The sequence below is a fragment of the Lissotriton helveticus genome, chromosome 1_1 (genome assembly GCF_964261635.1).
Source record: "Lissotriton helveticus chromosome 1_1, aLisHel1.1, whole genome shotgun sequence".
Classification (NCBI taxonomy): Eukaryota; Metazoa; Chordata; class Amphibia; order Caudata; family Salamandridae; genus Lissotriton; species Lissotriton helveticus.
The window spans coordinates 151874928-151894692 of NC_136057.1; the positions used below are offsets into that span (position 1 = coordinate 151874928).

The following is a 19765-nucleotide window of genomic DNA, read 5'->3' on the forward strand; positions in this document are numbered from 1 at the left end:
ATTTATCTATCGTACACACACTTTTCAGTGAATTTGATATAAGCATGTAGTCAAGTCTTGCATGTCGCGAATGTGGATATGAGTAGAATGTGAAACCAGAATCTCCCCAGTGATTATGTTGCCACCCATCTATAAGGCTATGTACCAAACATAAGTCTTTTAGAGCCCGAAAGACTCTAGGTTTCCTGCCATGATATTTAAATTCCGGACCCATAGTCCAGTCCCCGCGGAGATGAAGGTTAAAATCCCCGCACACTATAAAGGGTAGAGGCCAATGAGCAAGCTCGTTGGAGATCTTTATTAGCACTTCTGGTTCATCACAAACACTCCCATATATAGTACAAATTGTTATTTTATTTCGCCCCTTATTGTACTTGCATTCGGCGATTGCCCATCTCCCGAGTTTATCGGACAATACTCTATCAAATTGGAGCCCCCCACCTTTTGCTAAGATTGCCACCCCCTTAGTTCGGACTCCCTGTGTAGAAGCTGTGATAAGGTTATATCCCAGCGATTTCAATCAGTAGTGCTGAGAACCTTCAATATGAGTTTCTTGTAAGCAGGCGATATTAGCCTCCATTAGTTGTAGTCCTACCGCCACCTTCTGTCTTTTTTTAATATCGCTGAGTCCGCAAATATTTACAGAAACAATTTTTAACTTAGCCATATTAAAATTAGAATTATTCCCATTAGCCTAGTGTCATATCCATGTCTTTGTTTCCTAATCGTTGCACGATTGTCTGTGACTACAGTGATACAGTTTTTTTTACCCTTCATATGATTGACGTTCCTTGGTCCTACACTCCCACCCCCTACTTCCATGTCCCACCCTTTTCCCCCTCCCCCATCCCCGTCCCTTACCATCCCTTTAGGCATCCTAGGTCCCGAGTCCTAGGTGTGGGCGCCTGTATGGTCAGATCGCCAGAGCACACCCCGTGGCCCTGACAGATTTGTAAAAATTAAACACAACCTTTAAACAGGAAAAGCTATTTGTTTCAGCATAGGGTTTCTAAATTTTAAACTAATAATATGCTCCGCCTTACTTATACTTTTTTAGTACTCCCCCATACATTCCCAGAATGTTTTAGTTTTCTCCTATTACTTCTTTATATGTTATTCAGTTATTTCCCAGAATTTCGGGTCTCCATCTCTGAGATTTCTCTTAAATATTCTTCAGCTTGTATTTCACTCGTAAAGCTTCTGATTGAACCTTTAAATAAAATTTTCAACCATGCCGGATTCTGTAGGAATACCTTGGCACCAATTTTTTTAAATGGTGCAAATAATTGGCGCATTTTCCACCTTCGCTCTACGGTGGTATGCGCAAAGTCTGGTCTGACAAAAAATTTAAACCCGTTATATTCCCTTTGGCTTGTGGGTCTTGCAAGATCATAAATTGTTTCTCTAAGAAGAAAGTTCCCAAAGTAAATCAGCATAGCCCTGGGATATTGGTGTGTTTTATGAGAATGTTTCGATAGAGTCATAGGGAAGCGATGGACACGTTGAATCTCTCTATCCATATCCCAGGCCTCTAATTCCGGGAATGCCGTTTTGATTAAAGTAATCATTGTCCCTCTAGCGTCATTTCCTTCAAAATGTTCTGGAATACCAAGAAATCTTAGATTGTTCCGTCTGGATCTGTTCTCGTGATCCTCGACTTTCGCCATAAGATCTTTGATTATTCCATCGTGTTCTTTTTCTGTCTTTTGTAGTTTAATGACGTCTGTTTCTAAGTTTTCGGTCCGAGTTTCTACTGTGGCCATTCTCTCCGAGATCTCTGTACAAATGTTTTCCACTTTTTTAACTGCACTTTGCAATTTGTCAATAGCCGCCCGGTTCCTTTGGCTGTCTTTTTTGACATCCTTATGAAAGTTCTTTATTGAGCTCAGAACATCACTTAATGTGGGTTCGCTTACAGTTCCAGATCTGCTGCTGTCGCCCATTGATTTTAGGTTTTCTCCTTCTATTTCGGCAGAGCTGCGTTTCTGGTGCGGTGTTTCTCCCGATAATTTTATGATCGGGCTTTTCCGTGAAGGATTTGTTCTGGTTTTGCCATGATCCGTATTAGTGCCTGGGTCTGTTGTCTCTTCATTGACAAGGTTAGATTCTTTTTTGCTTCTTATCCTCTTTTTTTTCCCCCGTTTTTTCCTTGGATTTGTTTCACATATATTCCTGGAGTCATGTGAGCCAGATATCTCCGAAGATAAGGTCTCCATTCGTAAACCTGGACCAGCTTTATTAGTATCACTTAATTCACTCAGTTCACTTGACTCGCTTGATATAGACATCCCTGTTTGATATATATCTGAGTCAGAATCTTCCTCGGAGTATGATTTATTTTCTAGTTGTATATCTTGCCCCTGTGGAGACATCTTGCTTTGATCTGATTGCTCCCTTTGACTAATCAACAACGTTTTTATTTTTATGGCTGCCCTCGACCCTTCAATGCTCCCACTTGGAGCTGCAATCTGGTTGGCAAAGTTCGCATCTCTGAAGTCGTTTTCATTTCCTTCAATGTTCTCCAGGGGCACACCAGGGCTATCTATACAAGTTCCGCTCGTACTACTTGGAACTTTGATCTGTAATTTTTCATTCTTTAAGGCGTAAGCCGCGCCATCCTTATGTAGAGAACTGAAGATATTGGAGATTCTAGGCTGAGAAGTAGTCGGAGAGCCTGGATTTTTTGCGTTAGCCTTCACATTTTTTATTGTTTGTAGCCGCTGGGCTTTCTTGGCCATTAACTCCAATTTGTCATCTTCCTCCGTATCTCCCTCTTTCTCCTTCTCTTTCTCTTTCTCTTTTATTTTTCGTTTTGTTTTCTCCTTGTCTTTCTCTGGTTTTTTTTCTATATTTTTTTCCGCGATTTTACTTTTACTTTTAATTTTCCCACTCTCATGAGGTTCATTTCTCTCCAAGTCCTTTTCTTTTGCCTTTGACCCTCTAGTTTCAGGGCCTCTCTGTCTCTCATTATTTATTTGTGACACAGACACATCCACCATCTCCTTTTCCTTTACCACATTATAACGGAGTGGATTGTTTTCCACACTCTTCGTGTTTTCTCCATGTTCCTGTATTTCTTGGGGTAGTTCTTGGGGTTGTTCCTGGGCCTCACAAACTCTTTGCTGGGCCATGACTTCCCCTTCCACCTCTCCGTCGAGTTCGAGTTCCGAGTAGGTCAGCACAGTTATTTGTGTTCCTGCTCTTATATCACCACTGTCATCGGCTGCAGCATCTCTTTTTTCTTTTCTCTCCATGTCCTGTTTTTGACTGAGAATCCTATTCTTTTCACTTGAATGCTTTAGGAGATGTCTTTGTATCCGTGTCTGTACCTGTAATTGTGACCAGGATTGAAACTGGGTTTGTTTTTTGACTTCCCTGTATCTTTTCCCACTTTGCCAGTTGATTTGCCAGTTGACTTGCCGCCCTGGTATTATCTGCGGAGCCACAGTTGTATTATTAGTGTTATTAGTGACCCAGGAACCTCTTTTGCAAGTACTGTGCTGCCGATCTATTTTATTGCCATATACCCCAATATCAACACTGAACACGGCTATACAATTTATCCTGGTCTCTCTAGTCCCTCTGAGCGTCACCTTATAGTTCGATAGCCTCCAGTGCAGCGAGACACAGACTTTCCTTTTCGACAGCATTCGTCGTTTTTTCCCTCCTTTTATAGGCTCTCACAGGCTTTTCATAGGCTTTTCACAGGCCTTTCATAGGTTTTCACTGCTGGCTGTGCCTTTCAGTATTGAGACAAACGTCTCCATGACAAAGAGAGATGCACTGCGCACGGCATTTACTACTCCCGACCGGTGTGCGCAGATGACACCTGTTGCTGCCGGTACCGGATACCGGACATCGAGCAGGATATCCTCTTTCCTAGCGCTATCCTATGAAGCTTTGAGGACTCTCTGCTATAAAATTAAATCAGGATCACCAGCTGATCCGTTCAAACCAGATTAGCTCCTACAATTTCTACCCCAACTTCTACCTACACTTTGTGAGCTGATAAACCTATCCCTAGCATCTGCAGTTGTACCAGCCTCATGGAAACATTCCAAGGTCATCCCTCTGCAAAGAAAGCCTACCTTGGATGCCTCCAAACCAGAAAGCTTCCGCCCAATTTCGCAACTTCTGTTTGTGGCTAAAGTCATCAAGTCCTACATCAATTCCATTCTGACCAAATTTGTTGAGTTCAACAATATATTTGACCTTGCGCAGAACAGTTTCAGACCCGGCCACAGTACTGAGTTAGTTCTACTGGCAGTCACTGAACAGCTGCAGAGTTCATTGGACGAGGGCTACACCTCTGCCTCGATTCTTCTTGAAATTAGTGACGTTTTCAACACTGTATCACATAAACTTCTGGTGCAATGTCTAAAAGATATAGGCTTAGGAGATGCCGCTCTTATCTGGTTTGTGTCTTTCCTATCAGATAGATCCTTCCAAGTATGCTCACCTCCTTGTGGCTCCCAGGTGCAGTCCACACATCACAGGGGTTGCGTAGAGCTCAGCTCTGAGACCAACATTATTTAATATCTACATCCAACCCCTAGCGGGAGTTGCAAAAAGAAGGGGCCTTTCTATGGTCTGATACGCTGATGGTACTCAGCTTGTGATCTCTCTATCTTACAACTCTGACCAATACATAGCCAAGTTCCGAAATTACATGATGGCCATTGCGGATTGGATGGCAGCCATTGCCTTCAGTTGAATGCGAGCAAATTCGAGATTCATCTTCTAGGAAGGCACGCATCTTTGGAGTGATCAATAGTAGCCTGCTGCTTTGAGAGCTCACACTACCTCTAAGGAAACTGTTAAAAACCTGGGCTTTTGGCTTGACTGTGCACTTACCTTTCAGGCACAGACAAAATCGGTGACTGACAACTGCTTCCGACTCCTATGCGGACTGAAGCCACTGCTCCTGGTTTTTTATGCTCAAACGTGCCAGACCGTTATGTTATGTTATGTTATTGGTTTCTTGTATAGCGCATGAATCACCCAGGGTCATCTCGGCGCTTAACCTGGGGGAAGACATCTAGCGGGTCAGGAGAGAAATTTCTCCGAAACAGTGTTATGTTAGAACAGGAAGGTTTTCAGTTGTTTCCGGAAGGTCTGGAGAGATGTTGATTTCCGCAGAGCCTCAGGTAGCGAGTTCCAAAGTTTGGGGGCAACGTATGAGAAGGCTCTGCCTCCTGTACAGCTCAAAAAACCAAAACGAGCACCACTATTGCCAACTGTTTGTATAGGGGTCTCTGCTGACCACTCGACCTACTGAATTTAAACAGTAACTCTCAGGACACTTATTTGTCCGGATTGAATCCAATGATTTTAATTAATTCGTTTTATCAAAACACATCTAAATGAATATATTTCACATCAATTGTAAAACAATGCTTATTTCACTCCACATTCGACATACAAAAAATGATTCACTCTCTCAGATATAAACATTCAAACACTCTCAAACACTCGTACCAACAATACAACACAAAAGTAATGTATCAATTTTACATCAGTTAATAAACACAATATTTACAGTTCAGTTCTTTACACAAAAAACAAGGCATTGGAAAACACTTTTTTAAGAGTTTGTTAACAGTGTTGTCATAGCTAAATGGAGGTCTACGCGTTTCGATCGCCCCTAGTTTTGGGGAGATCTCTTCAGGACCACGTGCCTGTGAGTATCTTTGATTGTTTTCCTTTTAAAGCGCAAAAGCAGAGTAGAGCGTGGTACTAAGTATAGTCTGATTTTCGTTACAGCACCAAGTCCAAGAGAAATCGAACACCTTTGAGGTAGGATTAGGTTCTCTTTTATTCCTGAGGTTGCACAGGCTGGGTCCTCTACCATATTCATTTATATCTGTCCCTTTCATTCACAGGCACGTGGTCCTGAAGAGATCTCCCTAAAACTAGGGGCGATCGAAACGCGTAGACCTCCATTTAGCATTAGGAAAGTTGTGCTAAAATGACAACACTGTTAACAAACTCTTAAAAAAGTGTTTTCCAATGCCTTGTTTTTTGTGTAAAGAACTGAACTGTAAATATTGTGTTTATTAACTGATGTAAAATGTATACATTACTTTTGTGTTGCATTGTTGGTACGAGTGTTTGAGAGTGTTTGAATATTTATATCTGAGAGAGTGAATCATTTTTTGTATGTCGAATGTGGAGTGAAATAAGCATTGTTTTACAATTGATGTGAAATATATTCATTTAGATGTGTTTTGATAAAACGAATTAATTAAAATCATTGGATTCAATCCGGACAAATAAGTGTCCTGAGAGTTACTGTTTAAATTCAGTAGGTCGAGTGGTCAGCAGAGACCCCTATACAAACAGTTGGCAATAGTGGTGCTCGTTTTGGTTTTTTGTTCATTATTGAGGCTTGTCCTTATTGCCCGTGAGCCCAGACCCAGTTTTGGTTACGATCCTGTACAGCTCAAGCAGATACGTGGGACGCTCAGGAGGGCATGGGAGTTTGATCTTAGGTTACATTCAGATGTGTGCTTATATAGCTTCTCTTGTAGGTAATGGGGGGCCTTCCCCATTAAGGGCTTTAAATGGGAGACAACAGGTCTTAAAAAGAACTCTCTTTTTCACTGGTAACCAGTGACGTTCTCTGAGCAGGGGAAGAGGTGGAGATCCTGGGGGGCGGTTCAAAACCATCCTGGCTGCAGTATTTTGGATCACCTGCAGTTTGGCTAACCCTGCATCTCCTAATGAATGATAAGGAATCAGCACCCATCCAAAAAAGTGTTTTCTCAATAATTTCAAAGGTCCATAGTGCATATCAGAGTATATAGTCTTGTGAAAATAAGTCCGGATTTCAGTGAGATTTATTTTTCCAAAGTTTTTTATTGTGATAATACAAGTCAGGAAAAAATCCAAGAACACATATGGATTCTCTTCTTAGCCGACGCGTTTCGTCTCACACATTGAGACTTCTTCAGGGCTAAGGGTGAAACATACAACAATTACACACTAATAAACATCTATACATACACATAGGTTAAAAACATTGGATAAACATTAAAATACCCAAGCTTATTGTGTTTACTAGATAGATCCAAGTTGGTTGACATTTTGATTAGAGAAAGTTTTTGACTGATTGTTTCGTTCTTGATGAATCGACAGAACAGAAGGAAGCACTGTTCTTCACATGGTGAGACTAAATTACTCTAGTGCTCATAGGTACCCTTTGTTAAACTTAAAAGATTCTTGATAGTGAGAAAAATCCATAAAAAAATTATTGATGATCCAAATAACAAAGAGAAAGGGAATTTCAGAGAGCATAAGTCAAATTCATACCTCAAATACTGAGTGATAGTCAACAGTCAGTACACCTTGGTAATATTTCTTGAATGCGGCAAGATAGGCTAGTTTCTAAAAAGACACATGATATCCCATTAGATTTGTTGAAGGAGCAACTTCATCACATGAGGAATTATTCCCTTTCCTTCTAACCTCCAAACTCCAAATTCTACATATTGTTAATATTTCATAGCAGTCTCTATTTGTGTAGAGGGTACTAATCTGGATTGTGCATTTTTACATTGGGCATGCTTATAAGCTTGTGACATTACTCATATATCCTTTTGAATTTTTTAAAAAATTTGTTAATAGGGCCAGACTTTGCATGCGTGAATCTCATTCCTTTTTATTTTGAAAAAACATATATTTATTACCTTTATATCTTGATGAAAAGAGCTCACAAAATTGTAACTCATGCAGGTTCAGTAATCCCTGTCTATAGCCTGCTTGGGCCTGTATTGCTGCAGATAAACAAAGTATTTTTATTATCCGCAATGAATTTATGTACAGACTACCAGAAATGAAATTATAGAGTCAAACAGACCCTAGACTTATGTCTCATTTATGAAATAAAGGAATACCTGTTCTTGCCGTGCTGAATCTTTAGCCAAGTCTACGTTCCTATTCTTCTACATAAAATCGATTAGTCTCAATAGTTATTCCTTACTATGTTTCAACATAGCTCATATGTCCCAGTTTCTCAAAGTTCTGTGCCCTAGTCTTTATGTCTTACTAGCTATTGACATCAGCACATCATGATAAGAGTATTTTTAAAATTTAACCGAGCCTGTATGCATACTGTGACCGTGAAGTTGAATATACAAAAGGTACTACAACAAACATAATTAATCACTAGTATTGCATGCAATACCTTCAATAATAATGGCGAGTAACCCAATTTTTGTACCCAGATACTTGAAATGGCCCGCATTTAAAGTGACCCTGTATCTCCTACTTCGGCCAACAATGCAGTCCCGTAGTCAAGTTTGCTCATGACCAAAGCCTAAACTACGGTTCTGAGATGTTCTAATAGTAAAAATGGTATCCAATCTACTATCCTCTCTAGACTGGATTACTGCAATCCTCTCTACCTGGGTGGCAATAAAGCAGGCATCACTTGCCTTAAGAGGGTGCAGAATGCCGCGGCTCAGACCCTCTTTGCCCTCCAGAAATCCTGTTCTCTCTCCAAATTCACACATAAATTACACTGGCTTCAGATCAAATGGATAATTTACTTCAAGTCTTTGTGTATCTCTCATAGAAATTTCTATGCACAAGCCCCTCCTTCTCTAGCAAATCTCCTTTCCCCATATGTACCGGAACGCGCCCTCTGCTCTTCTAATCAACATCTGTTACGTGTTCTTCGTGTTAGAAGAGCACGGGCTGGAGGTCGGTCGTCCCGGACTTTAGTTTACTGTCTCTGGAATGCTCTCCTGTGCACTATCAGGAGCATACAGAATAATGGGGTTTTCAGGAGTTAAAATATGGCTCTTCCCTTATTAATCCTCTGTTCTGTTCCTTTCTTCGGTCTGGTAATTTGTGGACCTAGCCCTGGGACGCCCCGTTGCTGGGGCAGCCATGCCCTTTAAAAATCCGATAACTAATCATTACAAACACCAATTGCTACATACATGTACTACTTTCAGGGATCAGGGTAACAGACTGTGCAACTACACATTACCCCGACAGATAAGAGTATATCTGACTGGGTTGTTTGACACACTAAATCTAGATGAGCCTAACTCATTACAGAGAAATTATAGCGAAGGGTGGGGACAACTGCCTGTTTTCCCTTTTCCAAAGGAGGCAAGGTGTGAAAAGCAATTTTACCTTGGGGCTAAGGACCTTTATTCAGGTGTGCACCACATTTGGGAAAAGGGATTTGCAAAAGTGCTGTACGGTTATTAGGAGATGCTGTGCCGCTACAGGTGCTGGAAGAAAGAGATGTTATGTTATGTTATTTATTATGTGCAATCAGCACGCAAACCTTGTATATAGCAATGATAAGAACTATAAATATTATTTCAGCAGCTATCATATCAAACAAATGAATCTTTAAAAAAATCCAATCAATCAATCATTCAGAAATTTGTAAAGCGCCCTACTCACCCGTGAGGGTCTCAAGGCGCTGGGGGGGGGGGGAATGCTGCTACTGCTCGAAGAGCCAGGTCTTGAGGAGCCTTCTGAAGGTGAGCAGTTCTTGGGTCTACCGTAGATGGGTGGGGAGGGTATTCCAGGTCTTGGCGGCGAGGAAGGAGAAGGATCTGCCACCGGAGGTCGTTCGTTGGATGCACGGGACGGCTGTGAGGGCGAGACAGGAGGAGCGGAGCTGGCGGGCAGGGGTGTGGAAGTTGAGTCTGTTGTTCAGGTAGGCTGGTCCGGTGTTGTAGAGTGCTTTGTGTGCGTGGGTGAGCAGTTTGAAGGTGATCCTTTTGTTGACGGGGAGCCAATGCAGGTCTCTTAGGTGGGATGAGATGTGGCTGCGGCAGGGGATATTGAGGATCAGTCGGGCTGAGGGGTTCTGGATGCGTTGTAGTCGTTGCAGGTGTTTGGCTGGGATTCCTGCGTAGGGTGCGTTGACGTAGTCCAGCCTGCTGCTGACGAGGGCCTGGGTGACTGTTCTTCTTGTCTCGGTCGGGATCCACTTGTAGATCCTGCGGAGCATGCGGAGGGTGTTGTAGCAGGAGAAGGAGATGGCGTTGACTTGCTTCAACATGGAGAGGGAGGAGTCGAGGATGAATCCCACGTTGCGTGCGTGGTCCGTAGGTGTCGGAGCTGCTCCCAGTGCGGTCAGCCACCAGGAGTCGTCCCAGGCAGCGGGGGCTGGACCTACCAGAGCATTTATATCAAACATTCCTACTTTCTAAAGTTAATTAGTCTAAACACTACCTATCTTTATAGCTATAATATTGTCAGCCTCCCAATTATGTTTTTGGCTGAATTGTCACATCACTGGTTCTATATTATGCCAAGCCATGTATTAACCCTGCATACCTCCGAGAAGGTTGGCACGTGGATATCAGCTCTCCAGCGTTTTCCCCAAGCAACCAGTGTTCGTGTCTGCCCCTCCCTAATTCCTAGGTCTCTTTACATCCTCTTCGTCAGTAATTCTCTGTGAAGAGAGGAGAGGGACATTGTATGTGCAGCTTCTTCCATCTATTCTGCTTCGTGAACAGTGCCTCAGTTAAAGACATATTCGAAAGGCAGGCAGAATGAAAGATTTTCACTTTTCTGTATTCTTGTTATTTTTGTTACCGCAATTAATGTCAGTCTGTTTATGAAATAATATATCAATCTCACACAGCCTGTTAGCTGTTATTACAGTTCCAAATATTACTTCACTACACCTTCCATAAGCAAAATGATTAGTGTGGTCAATTTTAACATGCAAGTAGGTCTCATTTGTATTTAAAATGTGCAGGGATTGTCAGTAAAAAGCCCTGCCAAGCAGCACATTATTTACACCATGAACAGCACCTCTAGCAGCAGAACACCTCCTAGTACCATGGGCAGCGCCTCCAGCAGCACAGCACTGGTCATACCATGGAAAGCACCCCTAGCAGCAACTCGTAGTACCATGAGCAGCGCCTCCTCCAGCACAGCTCTTTTCATACCATAGACAGCACCTCTAGCAGCCGAAAAACCTCCTTCTACCACAGAGAGCTCCTCCAGCAGCACATCACGGTTCATACCATGCAAGTAGGTCTCATTTGTATTTAAAATGTGCAGGGATTGTTAGTAAAAAGCCCTGCCAAGCAGCACATTATTTATACCATGAACAGCACCTCTAGTAGCAGAACACCTCCTTGTACCATGGGCAGCTCCTCCAGCAGCACATCACTGTTCATGCCATGGATAGCACTCCTAGCAGCAGCACACCTCCTAGTGTCATGAACAGCGCCTCCAGCAGCACATCACTGTTCATACCATGGATAGCACTCCTAGCAGCAGAACACCTCCTAGTACCATGAGCAGCGCCTCCGCCTCCAGCAGCACAGCACGGTTCAAACCATGGACAGTACCTCTAGCAGCAGAACGCCTCCTTGTACCATGGGCAGCTCCTTCAGCTGCACATCACTGTTCATACCATGGATAGCACTCCTAGCAGCAGCACACCTCCTAGTATCATGAACAGCGCCTCCAGCAGCACATCACTGTTCATACCATGGATAGTACCCCTAGCAGCAGAACGCCTCCTAGTACCATGGGCAGCACCTCCAGCATCACAGCACTGTTCATAAAACGGAAAGCACCCTTAGCAGCAGAGAACCTCTAGTACCATGGGCAGCTCCTCCAGCTGCACATCACTGTTCATACTATGGATAGCACTCCTAGCAGCAGAACACCTCCTAGTACCATGAGCAGCGCCTCCAGCAGCACAGCACTGTTCATACCATGGATAGCACCCCTAGCAGCAGAACACCTCCTAGTACCAAGAGCAGCGCCTCCAACAGCACAGCACTGGTCGTACCATGGGCAGCACCTCTAGCAGCAGAACGCCTCCTTGTACCATGGGCAACTCCTTCAGCTGCACATCACTGTTCATACCATGGATAGCACTCCTAGCAGCAGCACACCTCCTAGTATCATGAACAGCGCCTCCAGCAGCACATCACTGTTCATACCATGGATAGTACCCCTAGCAGCAGAACACCTCCTAGTACCATGGGCAGCACCTCCAGCATCACAGCACTGTTCATAAAACGGAAAGCACCCCTAGCAGCAGAGAACCTCTAGTACCATGGGCAGCTCCTCCAGCTGCACATCACTGTTCATACTATGGATAGCACTCCTAGCAGCAGAACACCTCCTAGTACCATGAGCAGCGCCTCCAGCATCACAGCACTGTTCATACCATGGATAGCACCCCTAGCAGCAGAACACCTCCTAGTACCAAGAGCAGCGCCTCCAACAGCACAGCACTGGTCGTACCATGGACAGCACCTCTAGCAGCAGAACGCCTCCTTGTATCATGGGCAACTCCTTCAGCTGCACATCACTGTTCATACCATGGATAGCACTCCTAGCAGCAGCACACCTCCTAGTATCATGAACAGCGCCTCCAGCAGCACATCACTGTTCATACCATGGATAGTACCCCTAGCAGCAGAACACCTCCTAGTACTGTGAGCAGCGCCTCCAACAGCACAGCACTTTTCATACCATGGATAGCACCCCTAGATGCAGAACCCTCCTAGTACCATGAGCAGCGCCTCCAACAGCACATTTCATACAATGGATAGCACCCCTAGCAGCAGAACACCTCCTAGTACCATGAGCAGCGCCTCCAGCAGCACAGCACTGGTCATACCATGAACAGCACCTCTAGCAGCAGAATGCCTCCTTGTACCATGGGCAGCTCCTATAGCTGCACATCACTGTTCATACCATGGATAGCACCCCTCGCAGCAGAACACCTCCTAGTACTGTGAGCAGCGCCTCCAACAGCACAGCACTGTCCATACCATGGACAACACCCCTAGCAGCAGAACACCTCCTAATACCATGGGCAATGCCTCCAGCATCACAGCACTGTTCATGCCACGGACAGCATCCCTAGCAGCAGAACACCTTCTAGTACCATGGGCAGCGCCTCTAGCAGCACAGCACTGTTCATACCATGGATAGCACTCCTAGCAGCATAGCTCCTTCTAGTACCATGTGCAGCGTCTCCAGCAGCACAGAACTGTTCCTACCATGGATAGCACTCCTAGCAGCAGCACACCTCCTAGTAGCAAGGGCAGCGCCTCCAGCAGCACAGCACTGGTCATACCATGGATATCACCCCTAGCAGCAGAAAACCTCCTAGTACCATGGGCAACACCTCACAGCACAGCACTGGTCATACCATGAACAGCACCTCTAGCAGCAGAATGCCTCCATGTACCTTGTACCATGGGCAGCTCCTATAGCTGCACATCACTGTTCATACCATGGATAGCACTCCTAGCCGCAGCACACCTCCTAGTAGCATGGGCAGTGCCTCCAGCAGCACAGTACTGTTCATTCCATAGATAGCACCCCTCGCAGCAGAACACCTCCTAGTACTGTGAGCATCGCCTCCAACAGCACAGCACTGTCCATACCATGGATAACACCCCTAGCAGCAGAACACCTCCTAATACCATGGGCAACGCCTCCAGCATCACAGCACTGTTCATGCCACGGACAGCATCCCTAGCAGCAGAGCACCTTCTAGTACCATGGGCAGCACCTCCAGCAGCACAGCACTGTTCATACCATGGATAGCACTCCTAGCAGCATTGCTCCTTCTAGTACCATGTGCGGCGTCTCCAGCAGCACAGAACTGTTCCTACCATGGATAGCACTCCTAGCAGCAGCACACCTCCTAGTAGCAAGGGCAGCGCCTCCAGCAGCACAGCACTGGTCATACCATGGATATCACCCCTAGCAGCAGAAAACCTCCTAGTACCATGGGCAACACAGCACTGTACTGTTCATACTCAGCACAGCATCGTCTGACACCACCTCCAACAGCATAGCAGGTCTTCACCAAATGGACAGCACCTCTGCAGCACAGCACATCTCAACACCGTAGGCAGCATCATCAGTGCACTGTACATACATACCCTGGACAGCGGCCCCGACAGTTATGCTGCTGGAACAATGACCGGGTCAAGGCAGGTAAAGGGCCTAATATGTTCATTCTCTGTTTCAGGATTCACCTTGTCTGACATTACAATCTGCATCCTGGGTTCTCCATCCACCTTCCTGTCCGTCCTGCTGGAAGGAGGTAACCTGTGTCCAGGTGAGCAGAGCTGCAGTCAGTAGAGATTCCATGTCAGATAATGTGCATTGTAGGTGTTAGTCAAATAATTATATAAAATGCAGTCAGTATGGTACCTGAATATGAACTCCAAAATATTGTTTGTCCATAATATTATGGTCAAAATAGCGCCATTGCAATGAATATTGTAGAACAGAACAGCAAAGGTAAGTATATTGCTTTTTATGTTTTAAAATAGCACTGATGTTTAAAATATAGTATGCTACAATATTGCTGTATATATTGTTTTTTATTTTGTAACAAAAATTGTATATAAACGTATTATGTTTCTGTTATTCAACTTTATAAGTGTTACAGTGTTAATGTTTTGGATTGGATGGGTACTGGTTTAATAAAAAAAAATATTTTATACAAACTTATATATCTATATATTTATTGATATAAATATATAGTTTTAAACCATTGATTTATTTTAGCTTATGAGATTTATAAAAAAATATATATGTCATTTGTATTTAATTATATTTTTATTTATAAATTAAATTATTGATAATATTTTTTAAGTTGTAGAACTTTTTGGGGCACTAGGTGACTAGTGCTTTGTTTGTTTATAATCGTGTGTTAATTAAATAATGTGAAATTAATACTTATTAAATAATTTAATTAAATGTGTATTATCCTGTATAGTCATTTATTACAATTATAACATTATTTAAAAGATTTTTAAAATAAATTTTGCCATTCATTAAATTATATGTTTTAAACTGGAATAAATAAGAACACAAGATTATTTTTGTGGGTATTGAATAGTGACAACTTTACATATAAAGAAGCTCAGTGTTTAGGTTGATATAAGGCCACCTTTTCTCCATTTACTTATTTTTTATTTAGTGATCAAGGCCGTTTAACAGCGTCCGAAACGCGTCATGGACAATGCACTTACACTGAAATATGTAAAGTAAACAGCTTTCCCACTAAACTGGAGTCCATGCCTGCTTCCTGAGCGAAGTTCATTAAGAAGGATTGATGTGTGTGTGTGTGTGTGTATATATATATATATATATATATATATATATATATACATATATTTACACACATATATATAACTATTAAGAAATATATATATTTCAAAGTGTTTGGAATATATATATATATTCACACACAAAAAACAAAGGTTACCGGGATGTTACACTTAGCAAATGGAATTGAAATAACCTTAGACATTCACTAAAAAAAATAAAGGTTATGGGACGTTATAGCTAGGCTGACATTTCACTCATACAAAACCAGAGAAATTCAGCTGTTTTAGTTTCCTGAGTTTACTATAACTGCTTATGACCTTACATATTACATCACACATGACATGGTCAGTGAGATCACTGATGACATCACTGCATCTCAAATTACATCACTGATGACATCATCCAGTGACTGTGAGTGTTGGCTATATGGGTGATTGATTGGTCGATTGTCTCTATGGTTGTCTGTGTGTGTAGGTGAGGAGGTGTATGACTGCCTGTAAAGATGAGTGAGTGGGTGAGTGAGAAGCTGTATGGGTAAATGAGTGTCTGTATGGCTGCATCAGCGGTTGAGTGCTTGGGTCAGTATGGGTGAGTAACTGGATATGTGAAAGACAGTATAGGTGAGTGACTGGGTATATGAGTGACTGTATGCATGCATGAGTGAATGTAAGAGTGGCTATATGGATGAGTGCATGCTTCTGTCAGTGACTGTCTAGGTAAATGAGTATGTGTTACTGTTTGTATGAGCAAGTAAGTAGATGTGGATGTAACTGTTTGGGTTAGAATGTACTTGTATGATTGACTGTGTGGGAGTGTGTAGGTGTGTGAGTAGTTCTATGGGTGATTCACTCACTGTGGGAGTGCCTGTACGGGTATATAAGTAGATATGACAATGGCTGTATTGGTGAGGGAGCAGAGTTATGTGTGGCAGTATGGGTGAGCAAGTGGATGTGTGTGTAGATCTATGAATTACTGAGTGGGTGTGTAAGTACTGGGATGGCTCTGTCAGTGGGTTTGTGAATGGCTTTGTGGGAGTGGCAGTGGGTGTATAAAAGATTCTATAGGGGTGTGAGTGGGTGCATCAGAGATTATGTGGATGATGTCTTTACTGATGTCATCAGTAACGTCATTTGAAATGTCATCAGTGATGTCACTGACCATGTCATGAGTGATGTAATATGTGAGATCATAAGCAGTGCATTGCGGGGGCGCAAGTTATAGTTAACTTAAGTAACTATAACAGCCGACTTTCTCTGGTTTTGTATGAGTTAAATGTCAGCCTAACTATAACATTCCTGTAACCTTTGGTTTTTTAGTGAACTTCTAAGGTTTTGTTAATTCAATTTGCTAACTATAACATCCCTGTAACCTTTGTTTTTTAATTGAATTTTTAAGGTTTTTTAACTAGCTGTCATGTTTGCAGAGTGGTGGAGAAAGGGGGCTGGGCCTCAGACCAGCTCTCATGAATTCCGCTGCGTAGGACTTACAGGAGGTGTAGAAGTGAGATACCTTATCTGTCTCACTGGTGCAGGGACACCCCTAGTCTACGGGTTCAGTAAATGAGCATCGACACTGGAGTGGAACAAAACAGGTTTATTCTATCTCCTGAGATGAGTCTCATCACTCAGACACTGCAAGTGCCGGAGGGAGGAGGCTTACAAGTACAAGTTCAAACATGGCATTTATACTTTTCTGTGCCTCGTGAAACGCACTTCGTCATTGTTACATAATGCTTACACAACCCCTTACACGACCCTTTTGTATAATGCTTACATGCTGAACTGTTGAATCCTGATAAACCCCTACCCATGTCATCTTTGTAGATAGGCAAGGGAGGTTACAGGCGTTGGTGGGCAAACAGGAGGTTACAGGTGTTGGTGGGCAAACAGATTAGACATCTGTGCACGTAGGCCCTTTGGCAGGGCAGGGCTGCTTACTCTGACACACGAGCATTAACAGTACAACCAGCTTTCAGTGAACACGTAACTTTTGACTTTATGAAAGTCTCTGCAGAAACACAAAAATGGGGGCTGGTAGACAAAATGGAAGAGGAGTAGAGGCTAACTTAACAGAATACATTTCTTACCGTTCAACAGAGGTACCAGAAGGGCTTCTTGGCCCCCAAGGTCCCTCTGTAGCCAAGGGAATTTTATCCCCCAACTAATAGTGCACCAGGAGGCACATTTGCAGAGTGGTGGAGAAAGGGAGCGTAGTCTCTCACAGCTTCTCAGCAATCCGGCTGTGTACGCAGAGTGGCACTCCACGGAGTTCCACGGACTTAAAAAAAACTCTATGGAACTCCGCTCTGCCCCAGTTCCACCCCCACTTTAAAAAAAATGAAAAAAAACACTTACCTACTCTCTGGCGTCTCCAGGCTGACCTCCTCCTCGCCGTGGTCTCTCCTCCTCACCACCGTCCTCCTCGCCGGTCAAACCCCCACGTTTTACGTCTTGCGTAAACTGCGGATCAGCAGGCCACGCAAGACGTAAAACGTAGTGGTTTGCAGCGAGGACGGTGGCGAGGAGGAAACAGCACTGCGAAGAGAAGGGCAGCCCGGAGACGCTAGAGAGCAGGTAAGTGTTTTGTTTATTTTTTATTTTGGGCCATGGTGCAGGGGCTAAGGGGCTAACTCCGCTCCACCACGGAGTCAGAGTTTTGCCTGAAATCCGCCTTGCCAATGGAGTGCAGAATTGGCTAAACTTCTCTACTCCCCTGGCGGAGCAGACTTCACCGCCCGGGGTTAGCTGAATTGCTGATGTGTTTTGACTGAGTGTGCTCTGGGCTCCTGCTAATCAGGTACTCAGGGCCTATGTTCTTTCCCTAAAACTGTATTGAAGCCTAAACCCAATTGGCATCTCTGGCCACAGGTCAGCCCCTGGTAAATGGTACCAAAGGTACTCAGGGCACTGTGACCAGAGAAGGCCTCTATTTATTGTGCCACCCTTGGAGGTCCTGTACCATTACACTCTTTGCAGGCTGCGTGTTTTGGTGCAGAACAAAGTGAAGAGTCGACATGACACACATCCCCTTGTGCCATGCCTAAAACCCACTGCCCTGGCATAGATCAGTCACCCCTCTAGCTGAGTGCACTATATCAGTGGTGGTGGTACAGGTGCATGAGCCCTGTACCCATACACTGTCTAAGCCCATTTTTAGACATTGTAAGTGCAGTGCTGCTATTAGGAGTATATGGTACTGGGAGTTTGTCATTACGAACTCCACAGCACCATAATGGCTACACTGAAAACTGAGAAGTTTGGTATCAAACTTCTCAGCACATTAAACCCACACTGATATCAGTGTGAGATTTAATGAAAAATGCACACAGAGGGCATCTTAGAGATGCCCCCTGAAAACTAACCTACCACTAGTGTCCAGGCTGAGCTGCTGTTTTCAGCTGCCACCACTAGACATGTTTCTGGACCCCTAGGTTGAGAGCCTGCTGCTCTGTGGGGCCTCAAACAATGCTCATCCTGGGACGAGGTGCCAAGCCTCCTTCCCCAGGATGGGCAGGGTTCACGAAGGGCTTGCCGCCTTTGTGAGCTTCCCCAGGCCACTTGCTGCTCTCAGCAACTTATCCCCACTGGTTCTGACCCCCACTTTGGGTGGGAGAACTGGCTGGAAAAACAAGTGAGGAAGAGAGGTGTGCCCACCTCTGCCAACTCCACCCCTCAGATGGGGGAGAGGAGTTCAAGCACTATTCTCAGTCCACGCCATCTTGCAGATGGGACCCCAACTAGGGACAGGTTCATGCCCCCTCCCACTAGAGGGTCAATCAATCAATCAATCATTCATGTGTAAAGCACACAACATACCCGCGAGGGTCTCAAGGCGCTGGGGGAGCACTACTGATCGAACAGCCAGGTCTTGAGCATCCTCCTGAAGGTCAGCAGGTCTTGGGTCTGTCGTAGTCTCAGTGGGAGGGTGTTCCATGTCTTGGCGGCGAGGTGGGAGAAGGATCTCCCGCCGGTGGTTGTTCTTCGACTGTGCGGGATGGTGGCGAGTGAGAGGTCAGCGGAGGGTTGCTGGCGGTTGGGGATGTAGAAGCAGAGCCGTCTTTTGGGGTAGGCTGCGCCGGTCTTGTGGAGTGCCTTGTGTGCGTGGATGAGGAGCTTGAAGGATATCCTCTTGCTGACGGGGAGCCAGTGCAGGTCCCTCAGGTGGGGGGTGATGTGGCCCTGGCGTGGTACGTCGAGGATCAGTCGTAACGAGGCGTTTTGGATGCATTGTAGTCGTTTGATGTGCTTGGTCGGGGCTCCAGCATAGAGAGCGTTTCCGTAGTCGAGTCTGCTGCTGACGAGGGCTTGGGTGACTGTCTTTCATGTATCTGTCGGGATCCATCTGTAGATCTTGCGGCGCATGTGGAGGGTGTTGAAGCAAGAGGAGGAGACGGCGTTGACCTGCTTGGTCATTGAGAGCGAGGATGATTCCCAGGTTGTGTGCGTGGCCGGTGGGTGTCGGGCCGTTCCCAGTGCTGTTGGCCACCAGGAGTCATCCCAGGTTGAAGGGTTGGAGCCGAGCATGAGGACCTCCATCTTGTCTGAGCTCAGCTTCAGGTGGCTGGTCTTCATCCAGTCGGCGACAGCCTTCATTCCTTCGTGGTGGTTGGCTTTGGTGGTGATGGGGTCCTTGGTGAGGGAGAGGATCAGTTGAGTGTCGTCGGCGTAGGAAATTATGCTGA

The 19765-nt window shown here is 44.5% G+C and overlaps 1 protein-coding gene across 1 annotated transcript in view; it reads left to right on the forward strand.

Annotated features, from left to right (window-relative positions):
• The window catches only part of LOC144775216 (carnosine synthase 1-like), a 543733-nt gene that overhangs the window by 214161 nt on the left and 309807 nt on the right, over positions 1-19765 (forward strand). Inside the window, exon 4 of the mRNA XM_078659222.1 lies at positions 13994-14083. Coding sequence (XP_078515348.1) covers positions 13994-14083 — 90 coding nt within the window. The remainder of the gene's footprint in view (positions 1-13993; positions 14084-19765) is intronic.